Source organism: Triticum aestivum, chromosome 5A, assembly GCF_018294505.1.
Source record: "Triticum aestivum cultivar Chinese Spring chromosome 5A, IWGSC CS RefSeq v2.1, whole genome shotgun sequence".
In the NCBI taxonomy this organism is placed as follows: domain Eukaryota; kingdom Viridiplantae; phylum Streptophyta; class Magnoliopsida; order Poales; family Poaceae; genus Triticum; species Triticum aestivum.
The window spans coordinates 619,120,102-619,131,391 of record NC_057806.1 but is presented as its reverse complement, the minus strand read 5'-3'; the positions used below and the strand labels follow the sequence as shown (position 1 = coordinate 619,131,391).

The 11,290-nt window shown below is 51.0% G+C and overlaps 1 protein-coding gene across 1 annotated transcript in view; it reads right to left on the bottom strand.

The window, feature by feature from the left end:
• Positions 1 to 7,904: 7,904 nt before the first annotated feature.
• Positions 7,905 to 11,290, bottom strand: part of LOC123105380 (5'-3' exoribonuclease 4) — a 14,709-nt gene continuing 11,323 nt past the window's right edge. Inside the window, exons 24-26 of the mRNA XM_044527436.1 lie at positions 10,287 to 10,416; positions 9,058 to 9,233; positions 7,905 to 8,820 (exon numbers count right to left, since the gene is read on the bottom strand). Coding sequence (XP_044383371.1) covers positions 8,245 to 8,820; positions 9,058 to 9,233; positions 10,287 to 10,416 — 882 coding nt within the window. The 3' untranslated portion in view covers positions 7,905 to 8,244. The remainder of the gene's footprint in view (positions 8,821 to 9,057; positions 9,234 to 10,286; positions 10,417 to 11,290) is intronic.

Sequence of the window (11,290 nt, the reverse complement as noted above, 5' to 3'; positions counted from 1 at the left end):
ACAGGGCAAGGAAAGCAGCTAAGGAAGTTGTCCAAGGAGATCAGAGGGCACAATACACTAGGATAAGGGATTACCTCCAAGCTGTGCTGGATACCAATCCTGGAAGTAGATGCATTGTGACAACAAAGCATTTAAAGCTTCATCCTAGCAAAAACCCTAGATTTCATGGCTTGTTCATGTGCCTCAATGCTTGCAAAGAGGGCTTCCTAAATGGTTGCAGACCCTTCATAGGTACTTGCATAATTATTTTCCCAACATATTTCCCAACATCATCCAAGTTTGGGAAGGGGATGATGCGAGCACAGGTGGATGAGGTCTCATGGCGGCGACCGTGCTTGTTTTTTGCAACTAAAAGCTTTTTGGTGGAGATGGCAAACAAAGGAGAAGTGAGATTAGATAGTTTAGGGCTTAATGACGTGCCCCTTCCCTTCTTATAAAGGTTAAGTTTACAGGTAATCACGAGATCACGAATAAAAAGTTAGTTAGAGAGAAATCGAAACAAAATCGGGAAGGAATCGCGAAAACAGACCAGTCGACGGCCTTCCACACGTATGGCCGGCCGTAGACTGTCTGGCGAAACTTCGTTTTTTTTCATACCTGTCAAGCCTTCGTGATCTTTGAAGCCAAGATCCTTCTCTTGTAGGGTGTGGTGTTGTTGTGGTATTCTTGCGTGCCGTTCTTGGTTTGTTTGCTCAGCCTAGTCATTTTAATGTGTCTTCTTTATCATCATCAATGAAATGCAACGCCATTGCTCTTCTTAAAAAAATGTTGCCTGGCTTTGATGAAAATGTACCCTGGGGATGGATAGTGTTGCGATCACACGATTTGGCATACATTCCCTCGATATGTTACGATCCCATATATAGTTTGCTGCAAACACACAGATGAAATGTCCCGATGAGTCCGAAGGCCTGCTGCAAACATTGTTTTCATGCATCCTTTGAAATATTTTTCATGTTCGCTTTTTTGCGAATTATTCTTCTCATGTTATTGGTGTGGCAGCATTTACATGTTAGCAACTTAGCATACAGTCGGTGCCATGATTCTTCTCGACGAGGTGCTTTGTTGCGACAAGTGGAGATTTGGTACGTTTTCTCACACTAAAATAAGAATGCTATATACATTGGGTTTGCTTGGAATGCTTCGATGTTTTTTGGTATGTGCTTTGGCACACCACGGGAGAAAAAAAATGCAAATTAAACGCTCAGTTCTCCTAAAAGGATACTACTCCCTCCGTTCCTAAATACTTGTCTTTCTAGTCATTTCAACAAGTGACTACATACGGAGCAAAATGAGTGAATCTATACTCTAAAATATGTCTACATACATCCATATGTAGTAGTCATTTGAAATGTCTAGAAAGACAAATATTTAGGAACGGAGGGAGTACTATATATCTAGAGTTGTAGACTCCTCTCTATCTCTACTCTCTTCACCGGTTTAATTAACTTTTCTTTGCCGCCACTCAGATTTTTTTTAAAACATGCCACCTCTCAGATACTAATCATATATTGTTGGCGAAGAAATATCTATCAGATCCGGTTGAGATCTGCTTCCAAGGATTCTCTCTCTCTATCTCTCTCTCTCTGCGCCACGCTAGCTGTCAAATTAACAGCAAGTGATTCCGTTTAAACCTGGCGGCAGTCTCTCTCTCTCCCTATCTCTATCTGCCGCGCCGCGCTGTCAAATTAACAGCAGGTGAATCCCGTTTAAACCGCGCGTAACAAACCGGATCGATCCCAGCCTTTCCTTCCTTCACCCGCCATCGATCGTCCATCGTCTCCGAAGCGGACTCCCATCCCGCCGCGATCCACCAGCTAGCTCGATCGCAGCCTCGCGCGCCACGGAACCCCCGCCGGCTTAGGCAGGCTTAAACCCTAGCTAGCTAGCGATCTACCACCCCGGCTCCGAGTCCCACTGCGCCTTGCCACCGAAGAACGGATCTACCCCTCACCCAAGCCCTCGCTCTCCATATAAGGCAACCCACTCCTCCTCTATCTCCCTCCCCACCCCACAAGCAAAGCGCAGGCGCAGGCCCCCCACAGCACAAGCCAAGCCCTAAACCCTCCAGCGTAGCGTAGCGATATATACCGAACCCTCACTGCTGATCGGTCGATCGATCTGGTTTCCTTCCATGGCCGGTCCCGATGATCGCCTGGCCCAGTCGCGGCGCCGGCGCCGCGAGATCGAGGAGGGCGAGGTCGTCTCGGGCGGCTACAGCACGGGCTCCGACACCGACACCGACGACGAGGACGCGCGCTACTACCTCCACTCAGTGCCCCACCGCGACGACCGCCAGCGGACGATGGTCACGGTCGCGCGGCCCGGCCCGGCCCCTGTACCGGAGGACGTGGTCGTCGGAGGCGGCGGCGCCGTCTCAGGATCAAGATCGACTACCCGGGACTCTTCGCCCACATCCTCGCTTGGCTCTGGCAGGACCATCAGCGACTTCGGCCACGCAGGGGGCGATGCTACTGCCACCACCGCATTATTCCCGGCCTGCCCCATCTGCCACAGGCAGTTCCACAGCTCCAAGGCCGTGCATGGCCACATGAGGGTCCACGCGCAGGCGCAGCCCAGAGAGGAGGAGAAGGTGTCTGCTGCGGTCAGCGCCGTGGACGACTCCGTGTCCGTGTCCAAGCCCAATGTCGTCGCGGAGCCCAAGGTCTCGGACGATCCCATGCCCGTGGATGTGGCCAGCAGCCATCAGGTTGTCCCCGGCAGCGGCAGCGCAAGCGTGGAGCCAAGTCAGAGTGCCGCTGATCTTTCCATGGCCATCGTGGTGGCAGAGGCAGCACCACCGGCCGCTGCACCTAAGCAAGTCGACATCGCCCCGACGCCTCCTGCACCGGCGCATGTCCCCGTTCCCCCTCCGGTCGCACCAGCACCAAAGCCAGCCGCCGTCTACATCCACCAGCCCGCCCCCGCACAGCAGCATGTCTTCGTCCCCCCACCGCAGGCCGCGGCACCGCCGCATGCCTTCCACGGGCCGCTGCACATGATCCCGCACCAGGACCCGGCCGCCCCGCGTGGGTTCTCGTGCAAGGAGTGCTACCGGTGGTTCCCGACGCACCAGGGGCTGGGCGGCCACGTCGCCGGCCACAAGAACCGGCGGATCGCTGCGGCGGCCGCCGCAGCCATAGCCGCGGGGATCGACCCGATTGACCACGCCGCGGGCGCGCCCAGGCCGGTGAGGCAGCACACCTGCAAGGTCTGCGGCGCCGTGTACAGCAGCGGCGTCCGACTCGGGGGCCACATGAGGAAGCACTACACAGGCAAGCCCATCGTGCCGAGGAAGCGGGCACGCCTCCTCCTTCCCCCGGATCACCTCGGGCTCGCGATCCCCGGGCAGGGGCCACAGGCGCCAGCTACCGAGGTGGCGGCGCAGCCACCGCAGACGCCGGCGGTGCCGGCGGGCTGGCTAAGGATCTTCGGCGTCACCATCATGCAGGAGGCGAAGGAGGAGGACCCCCCGTCGCCGTCGAGGACAAGCAGTGACCGATGAATAAGGCAAACATGCAGTTTGATATGGAGTTTATACGTATAAAAATGTTAGGAGATTGGTACGATTAGAAGATTTATTAGGTCAGAAACATCTCAGGAGAAGTCTAAAGTTGTGTGATAGTTTGATCGATACGTGCTTGAATTTGGATAAACTAGTAAGTTGGCACGTGCAATCCACGTGTAATCTTTAAAAGAATTCTGAGCCTTCCATCTTGGTTGCCATCCATAGTAGCCCACTCTGCCCATTCACATGACATATGACATCTTTGCTCTTTTGTAGTATACTCCTCCGATCCAAAACAAGTGTCGTGGTAAACTAAAACCATGACACTTATTTTGGATCAGAGGCAGTATATAGCGGACATATGTGCCATAATTATCCCTGACATTTGCCAAATTGAGATAGTATTAATGAACGAATTAATGTCAACACTATATTTTATCCATGAATGGTTATATATAACAGGTGATACATAATATCGCATGCTTATGGCTAATCCCGATCTTGACAAACTCACCATATGATACCACAAAAGAAAACCCAATCAATCAAAATAACATGAACAACAACTTCTGAAGTACTCCCTCTGTTCCTTTATAGAAGGTGTATTTGTTTTTTGATAAAATTTCATAATGTAAGATGCATTTCTTATAAAACCTCATAATTCCTTTTTTAGCCCTTCAAAAAAAGAAAAGTATCTCTCTCCCGATTGCCTGTATCTCTATTTCTAGAAGAAGAAGGAAAGCATCTCTTCCCTGATTGTGTGTATCTTTTCATTTCCTAGCCTAACCGATTTACTTGCCACTAACCAACAAAATTTTAAAGTGAAATTTTGTTCTAAATTATCTATAGTTTGTTGCCTTGGTCACCGTGCCCAAAAAAAATACACCTAACATAAAGGAACGGAGGGAGTATTTAATAACAGCAAAAGAAAACTACTAAATTAAACTTCGCATCAGGGTAACTTATGGTTCTTCTCAAGAATTAGAATCTCTGAATCGTAAAAATCGACGTGGCTTCCTTAGAGATATAGCTCAAGTTTGTTAATGTAGTTCAAAGCAATGGCCTATTGAAAAAGTTTGTACCGGAGCTCGTTTCAGCCAAGTTAAGTATGATTCCAGTGAAATCAATCATCTGATCCGCTATTGTGTGCATAATGGGATTATACATAGAAGATGAAATTAGTGAACGGTGAGTACACACCTTTTATTTCACTGGGGCGTCCAGATATATAACTTGTGCTCACACATCTTTCTTCACCTTGCATGTCATCTATACCAATATAAAAAGACCCAGTGAGGCAGATCCAATAAATCTCAGTACATCCTGATCGTACCTCGTTGGTAATTCAAATTAGCGCACATCCTGATCGTAGCGGAGAAGCACCCGAATGACTATTTTGCATCTGCGAGATGTGTGTAAAAAATCAGTGAAATCAGTATAATATGCATGAACATGGATGAGCAAATTTCAGGCAATGCAAATCACACTGGTAATGAAGCTTAAGTGCTAAATGCCTGCATTCAAATCGCCGATCAAAGAGTTTTAAACTCTGTTAACAAGCTTGATTTGCCTTCAGTTATCAAGTGTATACGGGGCTACTTTTCGGTTGATCGATCTTAGGTAAGTGAAACGTTAATCAGTACATCACGTATGCCAAAACAGATAGCACACGTGAACCAATCTATAAAATGTGAAGCAAAGGTGAACAAAAGACAGTACAAATAAAAGACCTCTCCAGTCGTCAGGCCTGGCGGCGGTGTGTTTGAAGGTAGCACATCCCCTGACCGTGCGAGATGACGGGGAGATGTGAACTCACGGCGTGGCCGACGGCCCAGGCCAGGCGGTTTAGGCGGCGTCCCCGACGGCCGGCCAAGCAGTTTAGGCGGCGGCGCTGATGGCCGAGGCTAGGCGATCCGATGGGTGGGAGCGGCACGGAGCTGTGAGGGGCGGCGTCCCTGAAGGTGTGGCAGCTCGATCAAGGCGATGGGGGTGGCGTCCTGAATGGTGCGGCAGGTCGATGCGATGGCAGCGGCGTGCAGCGGCTCGAGGCTATTTGGGCGGCGCGAGGCGGCGTCCCGACGCTGCGGTGGTTCTGGTTTCCTTTCATGCGAAGTGTTCGTAAGGGAAGATAATCAGGAAAGAGAAAGTATTACTCGCTAAATGTGTTTAGTCGCTCACCATCAGAACAATAAGGACGGTTGGATGAACGCAAATGGATGACTGAGATTTATTGGATCTGCTTCACTGGGTCTTTTTATATTGGTATAGATGTCTCTATTGGCCGTATATACTCTTTGTTCATCCAAGTTTTATAACGTTGAGTGTTACAAGGACGACACAGTGCACACCACACACGCGCACAATCATCTCGATCACCGTTATTGGAACGAAAAAGACGCAAAAGCTCTCTGGCAGAAATTTTCTCGGGAGCAATGCTACAAGTACAAATCACTATAGGGACCCCCTATATTTGTTTGTACGTCTAGCATTTTTCGGAAACGATCCTACAATTCACGCTCAAACTGGAAGTGCATGCATGCGTGCACAAAGCCAAATAAATCAACACCCGAAAAGTGTAGTTGTACGGAGTGTGTCCACCAACAGGGGTTTTCCAGGAGAGGCGATTGCAGGGCGTTCGTCTTCCGCGCTACTAGGGTTAGGTTTTTCCTCTCAGGGGTGGTGAGGCGTGTAGGGTGGCGACGGCGCGGCAGCCAAAACGCAAAAGACTCCAACGCAAACGGCGAGGACGGCAACAGGATCATCAAGCCGGGGTTCGACGAAATCCCCAACGGAAGGGGAGGAGTCGGAAGAGGCGGCCAGCCTCATTGCAAGGATGGGAGAACTGCTGCTTACTGAGGAGGAGTCGGCAAGCTTTGTGTTTCAAGACCGGGGCAGGATCACCCAAGACCGAGTAGATGTGGTCTGCCATGGGCAAAGTCTGCTCACCCCGGCCGGTGAACATAGTTACAGTCTTACATACATGCGCTAGAAAGAACAATGATGAGGGCCTGGGGGCTGCACCGCGAGGCACAATTCAGAGACATCTTTGTTGTCCACTTTGGAAGCAAAGTGAGACTGGAAGCATGCGCTTAACAATGGACCGTGGCAGTTTGACTTCCATGTGATAGTTCTCAAGGACTATGAGGGGGGTGCTGTCAGGCCGTGGGAGATGTTTTTTAACACGAGTGGAAATGTGGGTTCGTGTGACAGATCTGCCGCTAGATAAAATATCTGAGGACTTTAGCAAAGCGTTGGGCAACTGGCTTGGTGAAGTGGTTCGTGTTGACATAGAGAAAGATGGTTTTTCCATAAGCAAACATCTTCGTGTGCGTGCAAAGCTGTCAGTTTTTGATCCGCTTGTGCCTCAAAGCATCACTGGAAGATAAAAAGAGGACTCTGGTATGATTTTTGCTATGAAAAGATGTCCCACTTTTGCTTTGATTTTGGATGGTTAGCGCATGCAGATGGTATAGCTCAAGGACGAGCGACAGCGAGAGGGGGTGACGCGGTAAAGCGTCTCATGCTCGTGGACCCTCAAAGCCACGGAAGGGAAGAATACTGCGGCACGCACCACAAGTGATAGTAGACTCGGTGATGGAGACAGGCTCAAGAAGCAAAGTCTACTAGAGTGCGGGAGACAGTGCAGCATACGGTTGGAAACCGTCAGAGGATGGTTGGCTGAAGATAAGGAAAGCGTTGATAGGGCTGTCTTTGAAACTTGCTCTTTTTTTGAGAGAGAGAGACTGTCTTTGAAACTTGCTGACAAAGGAGAGGGTGGTGTTTTGCTCAGAGACCACACCGACGCTTTCCGAGGAGGTGCTTGTTACTTCTTTCCGGAGGCGTTGAATCTGGAGTTCGTCGAAATTCTGGCGTGCCAGCCAGCGTTGCAGCTTGCTGAGGAAAAGAATGTGCAACTGACTTCATGTCTGTAAGGCGGTGGTCATGTCAAAGCTTACTGTAAGGTGGTGGTCGACATGCTGGCTGCGAAGCAAGGAGGAAGAACCTATCAGCTGTTGGGACACTAATCAAGGACCTCAAGAAGGGGCTCCAGGCGCAGCGTATAAGGTACTCCCTCTGTAAACTAATATAAGAGCGTTTAGATTACTATTTTAGTTATCTAAACACTCTTATATTAGTTTACAAAGGGAGTAGTAAGCTGGGCTCATCGAACAGCCAACAGTGCTGCTCATGTTTTGACTAAAGAGGGTGTGAGTAAAGAACTCTGTCAAGTGTGGAATTATAGTCCACCGGATTGTATTCTGCACATTATTGTATCAGAGGCTTCCGATGTCTTTGAATAAATAGCAAGCTAAAGTTAAGCTAGAAAAAGCATAACCACTAACGCCAGGCACACAGATGCAATAATCAGAGAGAAATAATGACCAACGCCCCATCATAAGTATAGCTAACAGAAGACATTAATAGTCAATGCTCGAGGATTACATGCATAATATATATTTTTTTGGTTTTTCGCCTAGTGCTTTAAACGGAATTACAACACAAGGTCCACATACACGGCATCCATACTAAATTTACATTCAGTTTTTCAGTTCTCAGTGCGAAAGTAAACATGAGTGCTAATAACCGGACAGAACGAAGTAACATAAGCACCTAGTAGTGATGTATTAAGGACGTACGCAACCTACCATTGTAGTCAGTCGCTACAAAACAGGGCACCGTTGACGAAGCCCCGTCGTCGCCATCGGCTCTTGTCATTTGGTCATTTCCGACTGATTCTACCGGTAGTAAGCCTGGTGAAAGGCTGGGGCCATGGCATTGCCATAGGCTCCCAGGCCGCTGTTGTATCCAGGGTAGATGGGGTAGGTCATGGGAGGGGCTTGGTATGGCATTCCAAGGCCAACATTAGGCACCGGCACCGCAGGTGGGTATGCATATGGCTCCCTCATTGGAAGTGGGCTCTGGCCACAGTAGAGGGCGTGCCCAGCTGACCTATCATAAGAGTAGGGAGATCCGGTACCGTAGGAGACATGGGAGGCTGGAGAGCCGATGAATGCGGTGGCGGTGCTGCTGCTGGTGGCGGTGGCGGGGGAAGATGGTGCACCGGTGTTGTCGCTTAGACGACCAGACTTGGAAGGGGACATTGCTCCCCCGGTGCTCCCTTTGATGCGCTTGCTTGCTGGGCCGCCACTGGAACAACTCGACGCTGCCTTTTTCTTCTCAGTCTTTGCCATCTCCAAATCTTCCAGCCGTTTCCGGAGATCCTCCAATGGAAACTCAGCTTCGAGTTTGTGGTCCTCAACACACTTTATAACAGCCCGAAGCGCAGACTGCTCCTTCTTGTTTGCATTGACCTACAAGAGACGCAATATTAGACCCTAATTTGGTACGAGAAACAGAGCAGGCAGAAGATCCTCGCCAAAGCCACAACGGAGAATTAAAATACAATGCTAGCTACTAGCAAACAGAGGTAAACTGGAATATAGCTGCAACAAGCAAACATCTGTATATCTTTCAGAAAGCCCTGTTGACAGACTACTTGTAGACTTTCAGGCATGCGACACTGAATTCAGTATTACTACTAGTCTTACCCCAGATTGGCCACTGCTGGTGCTCACATTATCTGAAGTGCAATATATCTTCTTAGAATCCTCTAGGTAGGATTTCAAAAGAGGGACTGGGGAGAATTTTTCCAGAAGACCAGCCTCATAGGCAAAGTTCACGGCATCAAGTTGTTGCCCCTTTGTGATAAGTTCTTCAATGATTTCTGCAAACACGATTCAGGTCAGATAAGACAGCTTAAATTCTTAACAAACTCACTTGAAAAGAATGACCTACAAAGTGATTACTAATGTACAAAGCGCCAGCAGCACGCATACATGATCAGGCCAACTGAAATGGTCACAACAGCCCAACAAGGCAAGTCTCATGCAGTAAAAAAAGCATTTACTGGATAACTGAGATTACACAAGTGTTGCATGTTTCAATAAAAAGCATCACACTTTATCGGAAAAAAAGCACCACTCTTGATGTATTTTTTAGAAAAATAGCCAGAATGGTCCGTTGTGCTGGCCATACTACTGCCCTTGGAAGACTGTACCGTTCCGCAGCGCTTGTCTACGACAGTGACAATTCATCCAGGTACAGGACACACATATCGCAACTATGCATAGGCGGACTGCATTCCCAACAATAACCCAAACATGGCTACACCACAGCAACCCACTTGTGGCTTATCAATTGAAACCACAATGCATGGCAAAACCAGGGAATCCACATGACACTCTGCTACTAATGGTTATAAAGCTCGTTTGGTGAAATAATAGCATAGAACTAGTATAAGGATAAGAATCCAGACAAAATACAGAGGATGGTACTTGGTGGCCCATCCACCAAGGCAATCACTGAGGCACCACTCACCCGATTGCAATAGCCAGAGTGGTCCATGGTGCCGGCCATACTGACCTTGAAAGACTGTAACGTTTCCCAACACTTGCTACGACAGTGACAATTCATCCCGGTAAGGACACACATATGGCAACTATGCACACGCGAACTGCATTCCCAGCAATAACCCAAACATCGCTACACCACACATGTGGCTTATGAATTACCAGTTCGATAAGACTTGCTGAAAGAATATAAATCTTATCTACTAACCTAATCCACACCCTCCTGAGCGAACCGTAGTAAGTAGCATCTAAACGCTGGATCTAGCCAATTTTATGCGCTGCGTCTACTAACAACTAGCTCATCATTTTAATTTTAGGGAGCATCTGGAGATAAAAGAGCTGAAATGTGGAGAGAAATTAAGTACTACCTTCCATGTCATCCTCGAGGCCAAGCGTGAGAGCAAGGCGTGGCATCTGCCTGCGCCAGGAGAAGCTGAGGACAATCCTCTTGTACAGCTCCTTGTCCTCCTTCTCCGCCACGGCGAAGGTGGCGACGTGCTGCAGGAAGGCATGGGCGTCGGGCGGTTTGGCGCCCTCCACCCCGCCCTTGCGCTCGGCGACCTCCTTCCACTCGGCGGCCATGCCGCGGGCCCTGTCGCGCGCGGCCTGCGGCACCATGGGCCGCGCCGCCCCGATCTCCGGGTCCGGGTCGGCCAGCGCGGGCACGACCGCCTCCAGTATGAGCACGCAGGCCCAGGCGAGGTCGGTGGGGGAGCGGACGGCGCGGCGGTCCACGGGGAAGACCTCGGAGACGGCGTCCATGGCGAACCTGGCCGGGTCGACGCAGCGCTGGAGCGCGGCGGGCAGCTCGGCGCGGAGCGCGTCCACCTCCTTGCGGCGCTCGACGACGAAGGCGAGGAAGCCCGCGGGGTCCATGGCGGCGCAGAGCGCGGCGAGGCCCTCGGCGACGTCGTCCGACGGCGGCGGCGGGGGCGGGGACGGTGGCCCGTCCCCGTCCTCGCGGTCGCGCTTGGGCGCGGGGGATTTGGCGAGGGCGTCGAGGCGGGAGAGCGCGAGCTTGACGGAGGCGTCGATGGAGAGCTCGCGGCGGCGGAGCGCGTCGAGACGGCGGGAGGCGCGGAGCTCGACGACGCGGCGCCTGGCGCGGAGCGAGTCGGAGCGGGACTTGATGCCGCGCTCGAGGGAGCCGAAGTGCTCGGTGAGCTGCTGGTAGAGGCGCGTGCAGCTGGCCAGCAGCTCCTGCTGCCGCTCCAGCTCCGCGAAGCCGTCCATGATCGCGTCGGCGCCCGGCGCCGCCTCCTCCGCCGCCGCGGCGGCCATGGATGGGGCCGGCGGGGAACCCTAGCTGGGCGGGGATCCGCGGAACCCTAGCTGCGGGCGGGGGGAGTTTGCGATGGGGAAAGGGAAAGGG